The sequence below is a fragment of the Canis lupus genome, chromosome X (genome assembly GCF_011100685.1).
Source record: "Canis lupus familiaris isolate Mischka breed German Shepherd chromosome X, alternate assembly UU_Cfam_GSD_1.0, whole genome shotgun sequence".
NCBI lineage: Eukaryota > Metazoa > Chordata > Mammalia > Carnivora > Canidae > Canis > Canis lupus.
Genome location: NC_049260.1, coordinates 20,493,874 through 20,514,026, shown reverse-complemented (window position 1 = coordinate 20,514,026; position 20,153 = coordinate 20,493,874). Strand labels below are relative to the sequence as shown.

At 39.8% G+C, this 20,153-nt stretch overlaps 1 protein-coding gene across 2 annotated transcripts in view; it reads right to left on the bottom strand.

Moving 5' to 3' along the window:
- Positions 1–20,153, bottom strand: part of POLA1 (DNA polymerase alpha 1, catalytic subunit) — a 310,086-nt gene that overhangs the window by 107,316 nt on the left and 182,617 nt on the right. Inside the window, exon 35 of one of the 2 annotated variants that reach the window (XM_038587111.1) lies at positions 6,001–6,117. In XM_038587111.1, coding sequence (XP_038443039.1) covers positions 6,001–6,117 — 117 coding nt within the window. Of the gene's footprint in view, positions 1–6,000; positions 6,118–20,153 lie in introns of those variants that run through there. The other variant, XR_005386198.1, reaches the window with a different exon arrangement.

Genomic DNA, 20,153 nt, shown 5'->3' with positions numbered 1-20,153 from the left:
ACAATTCCTATCTTATGGGTTGAACTGTGTTCCTAAAAAGGTATAATCAAGTCCTGTTTGGAAATAGGGTCTTGGCAGAGAAAATAAGATTAAGGTGAGATCATACTGGATTAGTGTAGGCTCTAATTCAATATGACTGGCATTGTTATAGGAAGAAGAATAGAGAACTATAGAGGGATAAGATGGCCATGTGACTATGTAAGCAGAGACTGCAGTGATACACCTATAGATCAACAGAGGCCAAAGATTACTAGAAGCTAGAGGAGATAAGGAATTCTTCCCTACTAGCTTTCAGGAGGAGAAAGCCCTGGAGATACCTGGATTTTCGACTTCTACTTAGTTTCCAGAACTGTGAAACAAGGAATTTCTCTTGTTTTAGGCAACCTAGTTTATGGAACTTTGTTATAGTGGACTTAGGAAAGGAATACAGCACTAATGGAGTCTTACAGACATGGCTTAGTAGCTGCATGTGCAAAAACATTACATATTTTAGTAGAGAGAATGTTCAAAATGAGTCAGCGCCGTGAATATGGATGCTAAGGAAGTTAACGCAACCCTAAATAGACTTCACAGAAACTTACTACCTAGAAAAGTTGGCAGCAGCAGCAGGTTTATTCTGCTCCATACTAGCGTTAGCAAGAGCACTTGAAGGGCTATATGCTGTTTTTGGCTCCTCATTTTACTGGGACACAAACTCTAGAGTAGGATGATTATTCTGAAAGCAGAGCAGTAGAGAAATGGTTGAAGACCTGGGAAAATTGGGCCAAGGAGGAGAAAGCTCAGGAAAACATCCACATTCAAATATCTAAAAAGTTCTCAAAGCAGGCAGAGCTGGTGCTGAGCAAGTGCTTACTGAACACAGGAACAGAGAAGGGATCAGCCTAGCTTTGTGTAGTACCATTCAGCTGAACTAGGACCAACAAGTGAGTCACGGAACACATTATTTAGGCCAAATAAAAGACCTGTCTAGATAAATAGAATAAACTTTAAAGTATACTGAAAGAAACAACCCAAATGCCCATGGTTGGATGAATGGATAAACAGACTGTGGTATATCTCTTCAATAGACTATTATTTGGCCATAAAAAAGAATGAAGTACTGACACAGGTTATAACATGGATGAACCTCAGAAATGTGCTAGGTCAAAAAAGCCAGAAACAAAGGGTCATATATATGATTCCACATATGTGAAATATCTAGAATAGGTAAATCCATAGGGACGTAAAGCAGATTAGTGGTTCCCAGGGATTGGAAGAAGGGGAAGAATGGGGTACAACTGCTTAAAGAGTACAGGATTTTCTTCTCTCTTTTTTAAAAGACTATTTATTTATTCATGAGAGACAGAGATAGAGGCAGAGACAGAGGGAGAAGCAGGCTCCTTGCAGTGAGCCTGATGCAGGACTCCATCAGGACCCCGGGATCACGACCTGAGCCAAAGGCAGACAATCACTGAGCCCCCAGGCATCCCAAGAATTTTCTTTTGCAGTGATAAAAATGTTTTGCAACTAGACAGAAGTGGTCTTACAACATTTGTGAATATACTAAGTGCCACTGCATTATTTAGTTTAAAATGGTTGATTTTGTTATGTGAATTTCACTCTGATTTAAAAAAAAATGAAAAAAATGAATTGAAAAAGAAAGCTAGTGTCTGCCTCATAGTTAAGAGAAGCTGTCTGTAGAATTTAACAAACTACATCAACAAGCAAGCACATCAAAATCACAATGGAGAAACCCAAAAGATTCTTCATGGTAAAAATCCACTGTCTTCTAGACAGTACCCAATGATTAGATACAGAGGTTTAAGACTTTCTGTCATAGTTCTAAGGTTCTCTTCCTGTACAACTCCTTATTTCTGCCCTAAGAGACCACAAGTACTTCCCAGGTTTCTTCTTATGGAGAAGTAAGACCCTGTCTCAGGTAGCCTGGCAATATTTTCACTGTCCCTAACCTACTTAGCAAACCAACACTTTGTTCAGCTGCAGTCATTTTGAAGTTTTAACACACAGACAAGTTCAGTATTACCCCTTCTCCTTTGAAGGCCAAAATCCTATATGGAATACACATTCCATTATAAAGGATTTTCACAATTTTACAACTGAGGATAATGTGAGAAACACTAAGGGTATACCAAAGTAGAACTAGAAATCAGTCTACTGCTTTCCTCATACATGACCTTCAAGAGATTTTGCTGGCTAAACAACTGAATAAAAGGATCCACCACAGCACTCTATCCCAGGGGCTATGTAATTCCCTCAGTGACTTCTGCCATGGCCCAGGGAGTCACATGTAGATCTCCTTATCAAGGACAGAAATGTTACTAAGAAAAAGTTTAACTTAAGTTTGAAATCTTAGTTCTACACTGCAAACTAAACAAAAACTAACCCTTTAGTTTTGGCGAATTACATAATACAGAATCCCTCCCATGGGTTCACCTCACAGCCAGACAGATTTGGCCACCGTTAAGAAGTCAAAACCATGTCCTTGAAATAAAGACGTAATAAAATATTTAGTGTCTAACTTGGGAAAGTCCTGTCTGTACTTCCAGTGTGAAAAAGTGTTCTATTTACTTGGGCCTTAAGCATATACTGAAGTTTGCATTCCTGCATTTTCACTTCCTATGTAACAGAGAACACTCAGAGAATGTATTTTTAAGAATCAGCAATTTGGATACTGCTAAATTCCCATGAATATAAAAAATCTTTTTCTAAAGGTATCTGAAAAGAGACAAATGCAAAACCCTGGGAACAAAACTGTCCCAGCTTTCTTATGACTCTGGCAACATGAGTCAGAAAAAGAGCCAGCTTTCATACCCCAAGTCAATCCTGGAAAGTACTCAAGCCAAATGCAACCCGGGACTAAATGAGAGTAGATTTATTATGTAGGGATGAGTCTGGCATGATAAGAGGCAAGTACTTTACCATCAAACCTGAACAATGTATTTAAAGCCCTCACACACAGTCTAGTGCTTCTGTCCAAACAGTTGCAACTATCTATTTTTGCCCACATATATCAATTTTATATAATCTACATAATGTGAAACTGGTTTTATAAAAAAGGAAATGTCCTGTTCATTGGTGTGTCCCCAGCCCCAAAGTGCCTAGGATGTAGTAGGTGTTCAATAAATAATTATTAAATGAAAGTAATGTATGATTGGGGCACCTGGGTGGCTCAGTGGTTGAGCATCCGCCTTGGGCTCAGGTTGTGATCCCAGGGTCCTGGGATCGACTCCTGCATCAGGCTCTCTCCAGGGAGCCTGCTTCTCCCTCTGCCTATGTCTCTGCCTCTCTCTGTGTCTCTCTTATGAATAAATAAATACAATCTTAAAAAAAGAAAGTAATGTATGATTGAGGCACAGTACCCTAGAACTTAAGGGTCAGGTAAGCACAATCCTGAGAAACAGACACTTTAGAAAACCCTATGGTAATTACAACAATCCTGTCCATTCTACCACTGATTTTGGAGCTTCTTTGGAATGGTCTCTAGTAAGATGCAGCTTTTTCCTAGCAAAGCCCAGGAACCTCATACACAGAATCAAGAAATTCCCAACTCAAAAAAAAAAAAAAAAAAAGAGAAAAAGAAAAAGAAATTCCCAACTCATCACTAGCAACTCCAAAAAGACTGTAGAAGAGTAGGCTCAGACCCACTGTCAAGGTGCCTGTGAGGAACAGCTACAGGCAGTATCACTAACCAGGATGCTCTGAACCTCCAGTTATCCCAAAGGGTCAAGTTCTGAGCAGCAATATGACCCTATGCTATGAAAGCTACTCCCTGTCAAGAGTAGATGACAGCCTTGGTAAATGCCTGCCTAAAATGTTACCATTTGAGGACAAGGATATGAAAGGGGAAAAAAGTACGTCAAAATGCCTGTGTTGGCTAACTCAGTTTTTTAAAAGATTTATTCATTCATTCATTCAGAGAGAGAGAGAGAGAGGCAGAGACACAGGCAGAGGGGGAGAAGCAGGCTCCCTGCAGGAAGCCCCACGTGGGACTCGATCCCAGGTCCCCAGGATCACAACCCGGGCTGCAGGCGGCGCTAAACCGCTGCGCCACCAGGGCTGCCCAGCTAACTCATTTTTTTAAAAAGATACTAAATGATAAACGATGACCTGATGTATTATACCACTACCAATAACATCATCAACATTTACTGGAGGGCTACCAATCTATAGGATATCCACTCCTTTTACTTTCTCTCACTAAGAATGGTGAGAGAATCATAAAACTAGCTGACTTTCTAAGAAGTAATTTAATTTTTATTGAATTTGACTTGATGAGCAGGATGTTTAAGAAGTCTCAAAGGTAGCATTGGTTCATGAAGCCAGGTGATTCCCCTAGAGTCTACAAGTGGAGTGATGAGTCACACTAAATATATATACTTTTGTTCTCTTCCTACACCTGCTAATCCAAGGGTTGGGATGAGACCAATTTAGTACATCTAATTCTCACTATGTGTTCCATATTTTTTGTTAAAAAACCCCACATTCTACTTTGCTAATTACCAAAGATCTACAAAATAAGGCAAGAAACATTTTATACTTACTAAATTAGTTAGAAATAATGATAATGTACAAATGCTGCAAAGACAGTGGTAAAGCTGGTACATGCATCAAGTACTGACTACAGTTTAAATTGGGATAACCCATCAAGAAAGCAATATGGCAATATGAATCATGACCATATTTTATTTAGGCACTTTGATATGTATTGTCGGTAAGAATTTATCCTCAAGAAGTATTTCAAATAACAACAAAAAATAATGTAAACATGAGAATACTCATCACAATTTTCTAATAAAGAGATAGTAAAAGTAGCCTAAAATGTCCAACAAGAATAAAACACTTAAATTTGGTTTTGATACTGAAAATGATGTAGTAACACAGACACCTGACAAAAGATAAACATGATACAGAAGCATATTTTAATCATGACTGAAACCATGTAAAAAATGCATATGGCTATGCAAAAAAACCCAGAGAATACACAACAATGGCAGTGCCATTTGTAGTTCCTGACTCCTCGCTAAATTTTGTGAAATGATCTATTACCTTAAAATTAAAATAAGCCATTAGAACTTTAAAATATTTTCCTAAAGCTAGCTTGTGTACCAATGTTTTTCAGTGAAAAGATGTGAAGTCAAGACTTGATTATAGAACCCTGCCTCTATGTTTAAAAAAAAAAAGCAAATAACAGGTTTCCTATTCCTTCTTTCTTCTCACCAAAATCCTTACAAATCCTCAGGCCGGACAAATTTGGAAAGGAAGGCACATTAGAGTCCTGTATTGGTGAGGTTGATTGCACTTTATCATTTTACAGGTTCTCAGACAATCTGCAATGAGCTTGTTTAACTCTGGCTAGCCCAGAGTTCACTAGATGTACCTGATCACAAAACCCTCTTTGCAAGAAAGACCTTCAAACATTCCTCTCCCCACAGTTTGGGGAATGCTGCTTGAGTTGATGCTCTAAGGGTGCAGCAGAAGGAAAGCATCTTAATTATCAGGAAGGTGTTTCCAGACTATGTGCTCCCTAGTTGGGAGTCACTAATGACAGTGGGCCTCCTCCCTCAGGTGTAAATATTAAGGTGGAGAAAAGGCTGGATATGTTGTCCCCTAGAAACAATGGAATCCCTTGCAAATACAATAAACTTTTCAGGGCACAGGTTTGGGAGGTTTTCTGGCCCTCAAAAAAGGGGTTCTGACCTAGCCCAAAGACAACAGTTTCTACAAAAGCAGTTTCTTCTGTGTAATTATGAAGTGGTAACCAAAGAAATCAGAGTAATTTCTACAAGAACTAGTTTCTTAGATAGAAGTGTAGTATTGTTCATGATGTAAAAAAATAAACATTTATCTTTTTGAAGTCTGAATTTTTAAAAATACATGTGTGTGGTAGTGGGGTGCTTCCAGAGGGCAATTACCAAATATCTACCTCTCAGACCTAAGGGATGGGAAAACACAGACCCTCACTCCCTTCTACACAGTTCTTTAGTATCATGTGACTATTACCTCTGGCCGAAGTGTAGCTTTCATGCAGACTTGGCAAAGAGGCCCATTTCGGGAGAACTGAAGGGGAAGGCGCCGAGTTCGATTTTGACACGTTGGCTCCTCACAAATCAACCAACCCTGGAGAGAAGAAAGAGAACACTTCAGTTTTATCACCATCATCAAACAAATACAAACAAAACCCCTTTTGGGGGGTGCCTGGGTGGCTCAGTCAGTTAGACATCCAACTCAAGTTTGGTTCAGATCATGATCTCAGGATAGTGAGACTGAGCCTCAAGCTGGGCTCTGCGTTCAGTGGGAATCTATTTTCTCTCTCTCTCTCAAATAAATAAATCTTTAACAAAAAAACAAAACAAACCTCTTTCCTTATCAAGATAGGTTCATTTTGTTCAAACTTTCCTTAAAGATTCTGAAATAGCTCCTTACCATTCTTCCCTGAAATGTCACTTTGATTTATGCCCACACCTGAACAGTTAGGAAACTCATCAGGTTTTTAAATTAATTAATAAAAGATTTTATTTATTTATTCATGAGAGACACAGAGAGAGGGGCAGAGACATATGCAAAGGGAGAAGCAAGCTCCTCATAGGGAGCCTGATGCAGGACTCGATCCCAGGACCCCATTCCAGGATCCCGGAATCCTAAGCCAAAGGCAGACACTCAACCACTGAGCCACCCAAGAGCCCCTCATAAAGTTTTTTTTTTTTTTTCATAAAAATAGAAAATCACATGAGATATTCTTCCCTTCTTAATATGAACCCCCCCTAACATGCATCAAGTGAAACCTCCCAATAAAAGCTTATATGATTATACACAAAATGTAAACCAATGGGTTTTTGGTCATTAGTAGAGACCATTATCAAAGTCGAGTATACCATGCAGGGCATCTGGGTGGCTCAGTCGGTTAAGCATCTGCCTTGGGCTAAAGTCATAATCCCAGGGTCCAGGGATCAAGCCCCATGTCAGGGTCTCAGCTCAGGGGGGAGTCTGCTTCTCTCTTTCCCTTTGCCCCTCCTCCCTGTTTGTGCTCACACACACTCTCTCTCTCTAAAATAAATAAATAAATCTTAAAAAAGAGTATACAGGGACGCCTGGGTGGCTCAGTTGTTGAGTGTCTGTCTTTGGCTCAGGACATGATCTCAGGGTCCTGGGATCAAGTCCTACATTGGGTTCCCCACAGGGAGCCTGTTTCTCCCTCTGCATATGTCTCTGCCTCTCTGTGTTTCTCATGAATAAATAAAGTCTTAGAAAAAAATAAAAATATAAAAAGGTATACCATGTAGAAATGAACGACTTTCCTAATAGCTGAATGACTACTAGCTAGTGACTTAACTGCTATGCTCAGCTTCCTTCTCTGTAAAATAGGCCCAACATTGTATGTATGTATGTATTTATTTATTTATTTATTTATTTATTTATTTATTTATTTATTTATTTTTTTATTTATTTTTTTATTTATTTATTCATAGAGGCACAGAGAGAGAGAGAGAGAGACAGAGACACAGGCAGAGGGAGAAGCAGGCTCCATGCAACAAGCCTGATGTGGGACTCGATCCCGGGTCTCCAGGACCACACCCCGGGCTGCAGGCGGCGCTAAACCGCTGCACCACCAGGGCTGCCCCCAACATTGTATTTATAGGTTGTAATGATGCAATGTATTTACCATGCTTAGAGCTATACTCGGCATAAAAGAAACACTTATTTAAAATTAAAACAGGATCCCTGGGTGGCTCAGCGGTTTGGCACCTGCCTTCGGCCCAGGGCATGATCCTGGAGTCCCAAGATCGAGGCCCACGTCGGGCTCCCTGCATGGAGCCTGCTTCTCCCTCTGTCTCTGCCTCTCTCTCTGTGTGGGTCTCTCATGAATAAATAATAAAATCTTAAAAAAAAATTAAAACAGATTCTTCTACACACATATTGTGGAGGCATAAAACTGGCTGCAATCTTTTCAAGGACAATTTCAACTGACCCACTCTTCCCACTTCTGAAAGTCATTGTCCACTTTTCTGGCCTTTATACACTCTTCTCATTTTCCTTTTTTTTTTTTTCTTCTCATTTTCCTTCTTCAGCTACCCTCTCCTGTTGCTCGTTTGACTTTTCTCACAGAGATGTGATAACACTATGCCTATTATATTAAATCAGTATATTTGCTATAAAATGAAACTTCAAAAAGGGAGACAAAATTGCACAAATGGGGTGGAGCAAAGCTCAGGTGTTCTTTTTTTTTTTTTTTTTAAGAAAGATGCATGTATGTATGTATATATTTTATTTTATTTTTTTGAAGACATTTTTTTGAAAGACTTTATTTATGAGAGAGAGAGAGAGAGAGAGAGGCAGAAACACAGGCAGAAGGAGAAGCAGGCTCCATGCAGAAAGCCCAATGTGGGACTCAATCCTGGGTCTCCAGGATCAGGCCCCGGGCTGAAGGCGGCGCTAAACCGCTGAGCCACCTGGGCTGCCCTGTATATATTTTAAAGATTTTATTTATTTATTTGAGAGAGAGAGAGAGAGCGAGCGAGAGAGAGCGAGTGCACAAGTAGGTAGAGTGGCAGGCAGAGGGAGAGGGAGAAGCAGGCTCCCCACTGAGCAGGAAGCCTGATGAGGGGCTTGACCCCAGAACCCTGAGATCATGACATGAGCCAAAAGCAGGCACTTAACTGACTGAGCCACCCAGGCGCCCCTAAAGATTTATTTATTTATTTAGAGAGAGAGAGCGCACACACACATATAAGCGTGTGTGTTTTGGGGGGGGGTGGGAAGAGGGAGGGAGAGAGAGAATCCCAAGCAGACTCTCTATTGAGAGGGGGGGCCCAACACAGGGCTTGATCTCACAACCCTGAGATCATGACCTGAGCCAAAACCAAGAATCAGATGCCTACCCAACTGAGCCATCCAGGTGCCCCAAAGCTCAGACGTTCTTACAAAGGCATCAGGGTTTAGTGCTGCATGTATTAGGCCCAAGGCTAAGCAAAGTAGGCTGAAGTGCTGGGGTACAAGGTATGTTCCCCAGGGCACAATGTTCCCAGCCAGGCAGCCGCAAATAGGAACTTGACTGTCTTTGTGTCTTGGGAGTTATCTGGAGAGGTAGAACTTTTGAACTGGTCTTGAAGAGTGAGTAGAAGTTTGGTAGGTGGAGAAAGCAGGAAAGGCCGCTTAGGCAGAGAGAACACATGCAAAAGGATGAAAGCCAGAGAGAGCCATGTGCGATGTGATTAAGGAAAGAATCAATGATGTGTTTAACACTGTTCTGTTTCTTTTTTTTTTTTTTTAATCTACGATAGTCATACAGAGAGAGAGAGAGAGAGGCAGAGACACAGGCAGAGGGAGAAGCAGGCTCCATGTACCGGGAGCCCAACGTGGGATTCGATCCCAGGTCTTCAGGATCGCGCCCCAGGCCAAAGGCAGGCGCCAAACCGCTGCGCCACCCAGGTATCCCCTGTTCTGTTTCTTGACTAAGCAACTTGTTGGGTCTTTTCCCCCTAGCTAAGAGCAGCATATACACAAATGTTGCTTAATCACATTGGGGACCTTCATTTGCCACTTATTAACATTGTTACATGGCTTTAATCCACATCTATAGGATGTCCCCACTCACTGCTGTACTGTGCGACCTCAGTCCTCAGAATATGCTCTTCTTGGAAGAAACTGCAATCAGACTCAAAAGAGCACCAAAACCCAGTTCTTTCAGTTCCATTTATGGCTTTCACAGCCAGTGAAAGCACACTATAGAACTTTTTGACTAAAAGAACACATACTACCTTTAAAGATTCTAAAAGGCAATACATTCACAGTGAACTTCATTCCCATCTTCAATCAATAGGCTGAACTATTTTAAAATTTAAACTTTTCAGATGGAGGATCTCCAGGACTTCTCATGTAAACCTTTAATATATGCCCAGAATTACATTAAATACTGTGCAAAGTAGTCAAAGAGGCCCCCGGTACAGAGTTTCAGGGAACAACAACCTAAATAAGAAAGGTTCACACACAGATGAAAAGCAATTCAGTATGGTTTGGCTTTAAGAACAGGTTGTACGGTACCAAATATAAAGGCCAACCAAGACGGAAAAGGGCTAGAGATGTGTGGATCCTACTCAAGACAAACAACTAATACCAGAGCAGCACAACATGAACTAGAACAAAGAATCAGTGGTTCTGAGTCACAGGCAACTATCTATTTCAATTTCTAGGGCCACTAACAATATTTTCCTGACTTACAGACATGTTTTTATTCGCATTTTGGTATTTCAGAAACTCAGTTGTATTTACAATTGACCTGTACATTTGGTAACATCTTTGTTTCCTTCAAAAACCACTGTTAAGTCAAGAGTGCAATTCACAATTGATGGCCCCTCAGAATTAAGGACACCAGACACTTTGGTTTAGCCTGTCTTGGGCATGGGGGATACAGAGGGAGATAGTGGTGCTGACTGCAGCAGGTATCACATTTCCAATGCAGCCTACAAATACTAACAGAAAGACTATTTGCTTCTGCAAGTACCCATTTAGGCATATTAATAAATGAAGCAGTAGAATTCAAGCAAACCATGTATGAGACATGCAGGACTAGACTATTCCTCGATCATTCATTTGGCTTTGTTACCTTCAAGTTGCTACCTCAAGCTTTATAAGCTTTGGAATAGGTATCAGTTAACAATGCCAACCCCAGTTGTAATTCATTCAATTCTAAACAAAAGTTTTAAAAAGCAAGCAGAGAGGCAACAACCTCCATGTTTTGAGACAATAAATTTTTCATTACTGGGATACAACCTGGAAGTTAAAATTATTCTTTAATTTTTAAAATATACCCTTTGAAAAGCTCAACTTCTGATGCTTTGGAAACTTGATTCCATCATTTTACAACTTCATGACTCACTAGTGAGCTGCCAACCAAGGAGATGCTAAGTTGTCACCTCACCTGTTTCTAAAGCAAACACCAAACTCTATCTCTGACAGAGTCACTAACTAAATGTCCTTTCAAATCATATAGAAAACAGATAATATAATTTGTCTAGACTTCCTACCAGTTATAATTAACATTAAAGAGGTCTTTTCTTCTTTGTCACCTCTCTATTCAGTACTTATTTGGGTTTGTTTGTACTTACTATCTGTTAATCTCCCTTTACAAATGACAACAATAACTAGTGCTATTATGCATGGAAATTACACATGCTGATAACTGTGTGAAGGGAACTGGGGCTGAAACACAACATCAGAAGCCTGTACCTCTTGATTCTTCTTGTTTTATTTTGATAATTAAGCTTTTGGTCCTGGTGTATTTTAAACAAAACTCTTGTGTGGGGGGAAATAGACCCTAATCATATTCAATATATGCTTTGCTTCCCTTTGATTTTGCCACATACACTGTGGTTAACTCCTTTGTTCCCCCAGCAAATATTAATGGACTATGCCAAATCTACCTTTCAAGAAATATGTGCATTGTTGAAATTAAACACGCCAAGTCTTTGAAAATATTCCATGATGGATGGAGCCAATCTTAGTTACCAATACTAGTACTGAATAAATCCACTTTGAAGCATCACTCACAAAGACAAAACTAAACTTATTTTCATTTTCCATGTTGGGAAATAATGTACAGCTAAATCAATGGCAAAAGAACGAACGAGGTGTAGTTCTTTGGAAGTCCAATCTATAAAAAAGGTCGCGTTTTACGAAAACCTCCAGAACCACTATAAGGATGTCCACCATGCAAATATGTCATTTTATTATGCGATGCCACATGTAAACGCCAAACTGTCACAACCAAGAGGAATAAAGTCATTGCATTTTCAGATACCTACCTTAACCACATTTATAAGCACTCCCTTAACCACTTTTATAAGCAGAGGGTTCAAAAGAGGTGAAGTCAGCCTTGCCAATAGCAAAATAAACCTTTACCAAAACACGCTAAGATCCATCACCTGTTACTTTAGTTTCAGTATCACTAATTCCTTGAAATCATTATGTACGAAATTGTGTCAAATGCTGATTGGTTCTGATTGCTAAATTATATTTCTGAGGTCGCCACTAAAATGGTTGCTGTCTGCACATGCTAAAACGGGATCGATTTCCACTTGTAACTGAGGCATTCCTGGTAGGTGCACTTTCAGCCCAAACTTACCCATTTGTGTACATTCATATTTTTAGAAGGATGCACACACAGAAATCATCTAGACCTGGAAGTGTGGCACAGAGGAGGCAATTAAAAACAATCTTTTGAATAAATGAATGAACAGAAGCAATAAAATAGCACACAGGAGCCAGTTTATAGAAAATAAGAATCTAAAATTCCCAGGAGAAAGAAAAATGCACAGTTCTCATTATTACTCTTGAATCAAATATATGGTGGGTCCTTCTCCTCCCACTTCCAATCAGTCACCAAATTTGTCCACTGACCTCCCAATCCACCTGTCATCAACTTTACCAAAGCCCAGACCTCAAAGTTGATCTACTTTAACAGCCTCCTACCTGGTTTCCCCAACTCTTATCTCTCCCACATCCAGTGTAAAGACCTACCAAATGTAGCTTCCCAAGGGCCCTCCACTCCCATCCCTCCAGTGGTAAACCTTCCATAGGGATGCATGCTTTGGTCTGGCTTTCATTTTTCTAAAAGATTTTATTTATTTATTCATGAGAGACACAGAGAGAAAGAGAGACAGACACAGGCAGAGAGAGAAGCAGGCTCCATGCAGGGAACCTGATGTGGGACTCGATCCCAGGTCTCCAGGGTCATGTCCTGGGCTGAAGGTGGCGCTAAACCGCTGAGCCACCCGGGCTGCCCTGGTCTGGCTCTCAAATCTTTCCAGCCTCATCTCCTTCCCCCTTTCTCTTACACAAACTCTTCACCACACTGAATTGGTTTTCTTACTGCCCTCAACACATTTTGCCTATTGCCAACCCCTTGTCTTGGCTCGTGCCGTGGCCTTTCCACCTAAATTAGCCATTCATTGAGCATCATTTCCACTCCTCTCCTGTGAAATCTCCTCACCCTCCAGGGACTTCTCCTAGTACCCGACTGCCACTGAGCAGAATATGCTGTGTGCTGTCCCTGAACAATTTTATTTTACCTCTCTAACAGGAAGGTCAGGCCTGGGGGATGACCTGCTTTGGATCCGGCAGTGTCCTCGCCAGTCTCTAGCACAAAGGTTCACACTCGATGAAGAATACAGAAATGAGGTTATGAAAAACTGCACTTGAGGGAGTCTTCTCCCCACCCATTTATTAAGGGGTAATTTCACATAAATCACTGAACCTTTCCTCTGAGCCTCAGTTTTCTTATCTCCAAAAAAAGAGGTAATAATATTTACTTTGCTAAAGTTGTTCAGAGCCTACAACACTGTTGATTAAATGTAAAATCTTGTTACAACCCTACACATGCCTCCAGGACTGAGGAACACATCAGTGCTCAGCTACAGGCGACAAGACACTGTTAAAGATGCACTCCTCCAACCAGGCAAGAGCCTGGTCAGTTTCTACCTGGGGTTACTACATGGAGAGCTACAATGATGAATAACTGGTAAGATCAGGTGGAGGTGCTCTGCAATTTGAATGCAAAATAACAGAATTCTGTAGTCAACATAAGTGAACTTTCCATGTTTTTCCTGACAAAACTGTACAGGATCTGAAGTCGGAGACGGCAGAATGGATGGTGAAGGAAGAGGAAGAGGTCTTTGCTTTATTTCGGGACTAGAAGATTTTCGAGACAACATGCTACAGTAGTGCACTGACGTATGGTTTAGTTTAAATTGTAATGGCTCTTTGGGAGTGCAGTGACAGCAGCACAGGGCGAAGTCTGCCAGCATACGTGCTCTTACAGAGTTCACTGCATCATTACTATTTTCCTATAATGGCCGTTAACTGCTCCTCTCCCCAAATGATATGCACTTTGAGCATACCAGATACTCTTCACCCAAAACCATTTATAAATGTTCCGGGGTTCCCTTGCAGTCACATTTTTCTGTCATGGAATTATCCCCAGTGTAAAATGGGTCTTACAGACAGTGCACAGTATGGGCCCACAGCTGCTTTTGAAGAATGACATGTTGTGATTTGGGATTTCCAGAAATATCAAAAAACAAATTGCTTTCTGACCCACATTTGCACCCAAAACTGGGAGAAAATTTTCCTACGATCTCCAGGGGAAGTTTTAACAGGAACATAATTTTGCTTTTAAAGTTAAATCTTCTACACTGCAGCATGCTGGCCTGTCAAAGAGTGATTATTAAGTCTCAGAGAGGTGCCAGGGTAGGAGATGAAAGAGCAAATCAAGAAATATACATATGTAAACTAAGTATTCATTGAACTTAATACAAAAATATTTTTAACAAAATTATCAAACAGAAGTGGAAAGTGCCTTGTCAATGTAAGAATTTTAAATATTACTAAAATTGATTTTTAAAGTAAGATATCTCTTTAAATGAACAGTCACATGTCATTTCATCCAAGTTATTTGAAACTTATTGATCTTATCATTTGTATGAAGACCAGACTCTGCCATCAGTTTGCTGAAAAGATAATGGAGCACTCCCAAACTGTTATGATAGGTTAGATGCAAACAGTGGTCTTCATTTAAACACACAGAATAGCACCACCACAAGTGGACAAATTCCAACCTGAACAATTGTATATTACATGATAAATTAGCAAGTTATTCTGCTTTGCCTCACATCAAATCCAATACCACAGCCTTGTTATTTTAATTTGCAATCAGAGGTTGAGCATCAGAAGATGTCCCTGAGGTACACTAAAGAGCCCCACACAAGCCATCTCCTCCTGCTATACTGTGAGCAGAGAAAGCCAACAATTAGCAGCAATTTTATTTTACCACTGTAGGACAATATTAGAACAGTTAAAATTGTCACCATGTAAGCAATGGGGGAAAATATACTTAAGAAGATTTTATATGGAAAATTATGTTTTGGGGGGAAAAAGTTCAATGGAGGACAGGTATCTTTCTGTATGGGCAGCTAAAATCTCTTCGTATATTCAAGCCTCTTCTATAAAATACTCTTCCCTATTCATCCAACTCAAAAGCAAGCTACATTCATAGGCTGTAATAGGTCATGACTAAGTACACAGTACCTTGCTTCGGGAATAATTTTGCTTTGTCTGTCTACTGTCAACAAAGCACAAAGAGCTCATGCAACCCAGTCATGTACCGTGGACGTTCGAGATCTAACAAAACACAAATAGTAAGAACACAAGATCTCTGAGTTGCCCTGCTTTCGCTTTATGTGAGAAACTGAAAGCATTTTCCTCTCCACATTCCATTAATCTCCATTGTATTATAAACTTTTTCATAAAAGATGCTTCTCCCCCCCTACATGAAGCTACAAGTGACTTGGAGATGTACGATTTCAACTGTGACTTCCAACATCAATGGTTATAAATGGATGTCAGGTAAGGTATACAGACATTTCAACAAGGTAAAGGAAGAGCAGAACAAGATGGTCAAATGGCGACTCTGTTGCTCATATGAATATTTTACTGAAGCCTCTAAGAAAAATTGTTCAATACTTGTGCGACCACTCCTGCCTCTCAAATCTTCAGTGATGAAAAAAACCTTACCTTCGCTATGAACACATACTAACAAATAAAACAAATATAAGTAAACTCAAGCCTTAGCTTCGTCAATATGTACACAGAAAAAAAAAAGACTGGAAGGAACTATCCTAAGATGTTATCACTGGTTATCTGTAGGTGGTTTCTTCTGTTTCTGAATTTTCTATAACAAGCATATATTGTTTTTATAATTAGAAAGCTGTTATTAATGAAGGAAGAGACAGTTTTGCCAAGAGAATCTGATACCATCAAATCACTAATACATGTGAAAAATATTTTGAACTATATATCACATGTGCCTGGTTGTTACCAAGATGAATTTTTAGCAAACATGCTTATGAGAAAAAAAAGGAACACGAGAAAATGCTTTTTCTTAAAAAAATTTTAACTAATTCACAGATTATAAAAATAGGTCAATTTAAGCACATAGCAGGTCCCAAGTAGAAAGTGGCAGAGCATGTATTAGCAGTAGTAGAATCACTTATTAAATTAAGTCACTCACTCACTAAAATGCACACAGCCTTCTATGGAATATGATTTGAATACTTTTCTTTATATGTTGGATCTCTGAAGGTAGGTAATAAATCCGTTTTAAACAGAGGAGCTTTGTTCCCCACGCCCCCTCCCCTGCCTTTATTCAACGTACGTACGGATCAACTCAGATGTCCAGGGTAGGAATCAAATTAAAAAACTTCAATCAGGTGGGCATGCCTAGAACATTATTAGAAGAGTTTCTTTTCTTTGCTGAAGTCTAGCTAAAAGTAATTTTTATTGTTTGTTAGCAGGCTAGTAATTTATTGGTATAGTTTAATGCGATATGCCTTTGGGTACTGAACAACAAATGTTAAAACTAAACTATCTATGCAAGTGCCTCAAAGGATATCTTAAAATCAGAATGGAGTTCAAACCATCACCAGGCAATGTTTGTTCATTTAACTTTAATTATTTTCTCCTTGAGAATGGTACTAATGAAACTGAATATCTTTCATGGTTTCGAAGGGCTGTTTGAATAGTCTGTAAACACAACTAAGGGTAGACAAGAGATCTGGCCGAGCCAGGGGGTTGCTAGGTGATGTAGAATGTAAACCCACAAACTTGTTAAGGTTTGCTTTGCTTTCATGCCACTTTCACACACTCTCAAAAGTTTTGAGAATTGATTTTTCAGGTGGCCATTAAGAAAAGAAGAGACCCCCTGCCTTCGAAATTCACTCCCCGCTCCCAGATGCTCTGCCAGATACAGAAGAGACAAAATCCATTTGACCTTTGGCTGTAACCTGGGAAACTTTTGGTTTTACATTAATGTAGGATCATGTATTGTATGGACACTCATAATTTAAGAAATAAATCCACAAAGATGGATTTTTTAATTTCAAAAAGACATTCTAATCTTTTCTTATTCAACTATGAATAAAATTAAGATTTCCTTCCAGAAGAAAAATTGTGATAGCAGCTCAGCACCGATTATCATCAAGATAAACCTTTTGGTTTGGCCACTGGCTAGAGTCTCTTCTGGCCTTCACCAAGTCTGACTGCCTGTGAGGGTGTCCCTCCTGCCCCTCCCCCAAGCTCCTTTCTAAGTAGCTGATCAGAGATTGTCCAGTAAGAGCACTTTATTAGATCATCAGCCAGAGGGGTTCACAAGTACTGAGAGCAATGGGCTCAAATGCGGCACATCAGTTTTAATAGACCAGGGGCTACTAGTAAACTGCAGATACTGCTGAGAACTTTCCTTGCACTGAACTCTTGAAAAAGCACCGTCTCTCCAGCTTAAATGCAGCTGCCTCTTTCAATGCCGCAAATGGGTAAATTTGACAAAAAAGCCACCATTAAGACTACATGAAAGGCTCAAGACAACATCCTTTCAATGCTTTGTACTTCAGTAATCAGATGTACTTACTCACCCCCTCCCCCAAACCCGATCAAGAACTATTTCTGAATGGTAGGAAATAATTCCACTTTGTACATCTTTTAGTTAATCAAGACTTTCTATTCAGCAATTTGACCTTTTGTTCAAAACAGGATTATCAGTTTTTTCGCCAGTTACCAAGGGCGACTCGCATGGTGAACATAATTGCAATAATTTGCAAAACACCATGGCAACCCACATTACAACTAGGTAAATACTGGGCTTTTGTGCTACATTGTTATTTTCAGAGATGCTGAAGTCAAAGAACGAATGACAAATGAACACAAAATTTATATTTGCTTTGTCTCAAAAGAGAAGAAAATTGATAACAAGAATTGGGGGGAAACCGACTACAGCTGTAATTTCTAACTTGATTAATTAGGATGGTAACAGTCCTTAACAGTATATTCAACAAACAGCCCTGACTTCGTCTCTCCACCCACCTCTCTCTATACCACTACCACTATCCCCCCCAACCCCAGACAAATTTTTTCAGCTTGGAGAACAAACATCCCCCATTTGCTCTTTTCTTCAACTTAATGGAATCCTTAATTGCAGAATATTGTTCTCTTGCTCTTCACGGCAATGAAAACGGAGAGAAAAGAGAAGAGGGCCAGGGCAGACAGGGAGCTATAGTCATTTTTTTCCTGCTTCTTTTGGATACCCCAGGCCCAATGATGAGACGGCATTTTTCTGGTATCAGCAGCTGTTTCGTAGCAGACAATAAAGTCAAAACTATTTAGCTTTGCAGAGAAGCCACTTCCTTTCTTTTGGCAATACGAGGTAAGTCTGTCTACATGCCGAGATGAAGTTTCAGAATGCAAATGCCAGAACATCAGATTAGAAACTAATAATTTAAAAAACCATATATTTTTCCTGTAAATAAATTAACAACTGTGGTTCTGTCCAAAAAGCTGTGGAATTGAAATGCGTGTTTGCTATGTGAGGAAGATGGTCAACAATATTACCAGTGTGCTGAAAACCACTTTTATACACAGAGCCCAGTTCACGAAACAAGCTGAAAATATAAACCAAGCACTCTGAAATTAATACAGAAACTGAAATAATATCTTTAGTAGATGAACATGGTCTCATAAGTAGTATTATCATCTTTCCTATAATAAATGTGATGATTAGAAAAGTTGTATCAGGCTTATTTTTGCTCAGGTATGAAAGGTGGATTCTAACTGCACAGTGAAGGAACGGTTTGTTTCTAAGAGAAACAAATTCTGCTATAATGCCTAGCTTTTTGGAAATTATCAAAATTGGCTTTCCCATGTAAAATGTAATATTTTGGGAGGAGAAAAATACACACAGAAAGGGCTTGTAGAAGTTGTACTGCCGAGATCTCAAAAAATAAGCTCCCAACCCTCACAACAGAGCCCAGCCTGCTTCCCTTCATCTGCTTCACAACAAGGCAGAGCCAAAAGAGTCTCTGAAATGATCTGCGTATTTCCCCTAACTTTTGAAAAATCAGACGAACCTGATCCTATAATGGGTCCATTCTTTTTGTCAGGGCTGCAAACTCCCAGACAGATCTCTAAGATTCAGCTTAGAGAAATCACAATATAACATTCTTCAGAATATGCCTCCGAAATTACAGATGCTGTGATTTCTCCCGAGGAGTAGAAATCAAAAGAATGTGACACATTAACTCTTTCTCAGTCAGTGACAACCTCTTTACACTTGGAAAATATATTTATTTTCTGGTTTAGTTCATTCTGAATTTACCGTACCTGTATTAAGTACATCCTATCAAAAGTCTAAATGTTAAGAGGAAATGTATCCTTTAATGCCAAATGATAAAGGGTTGAACAAGCCTTCAGTACTTTTTGATCAAACAGAACTGATGAGTCATTAAGTGGGCCTAAAATCCCCATGACACTTGAACTTCTTTAAGAAATCCTTATATATAAATGAAATATTTTGTAATCTAGCCTGAATTTCCCACTTATTTTACCCAGGATACTGTTCCCTCCTGTCCAACCTTTGTGGCTTCTGTTCCAGTGTTTGTTTTCTTCCTTCTCTTTTTCCCTCCATTTTATCCCCTTTTGGCTGACTGGATAGGACACCTGACTTCTATTTGTGAAATGCAACAACCAATAATCCATCCAACCACCTATAACGCCAATAAATTACCCAAATCCCAAAATCAGGAATGGCGAATACCTAGCTGGCAAACTGCACTGCTTTCCAACTCCATCCCCATGGCTGATACAGGATGAAAGCTGGCACTCAGTATGAATGCCATCTGCTATCTCTGCCCTGGAAACCTTCTTGCTCCAGAATTCTCAACTCTGATTGCACACTGGATTCACCAGGGGAGTGTTACAACACAGACTGCTTGCTGGGCATCACCCCAGGGTTTCCAATTCACTAGGTCTCAGGATAATGCCTGAAAATTTGCATTTCTAACAAGTTCCCAGGTGATACTGCTGCTGCTGGTCTGGGGACCATGCTCTGAAAACCACCACTCTGAGGTACAGAATGGGCACTGGGAATTTAACACAGCTCCCCAAGTGATTCTAATTGTGTAGTAGTGGTTGACATCCTGGGTCCATATTATTCTCCTCTCTTGTTCAAAGACAACTGGTTGTTATCTCCTGAAAAATGAATTTCATAAAACTTGTCTCTCAACTTTCTCTTTCAATAATCACTCTTTCTTTAGATACTGTTGATGTGCCTCTCT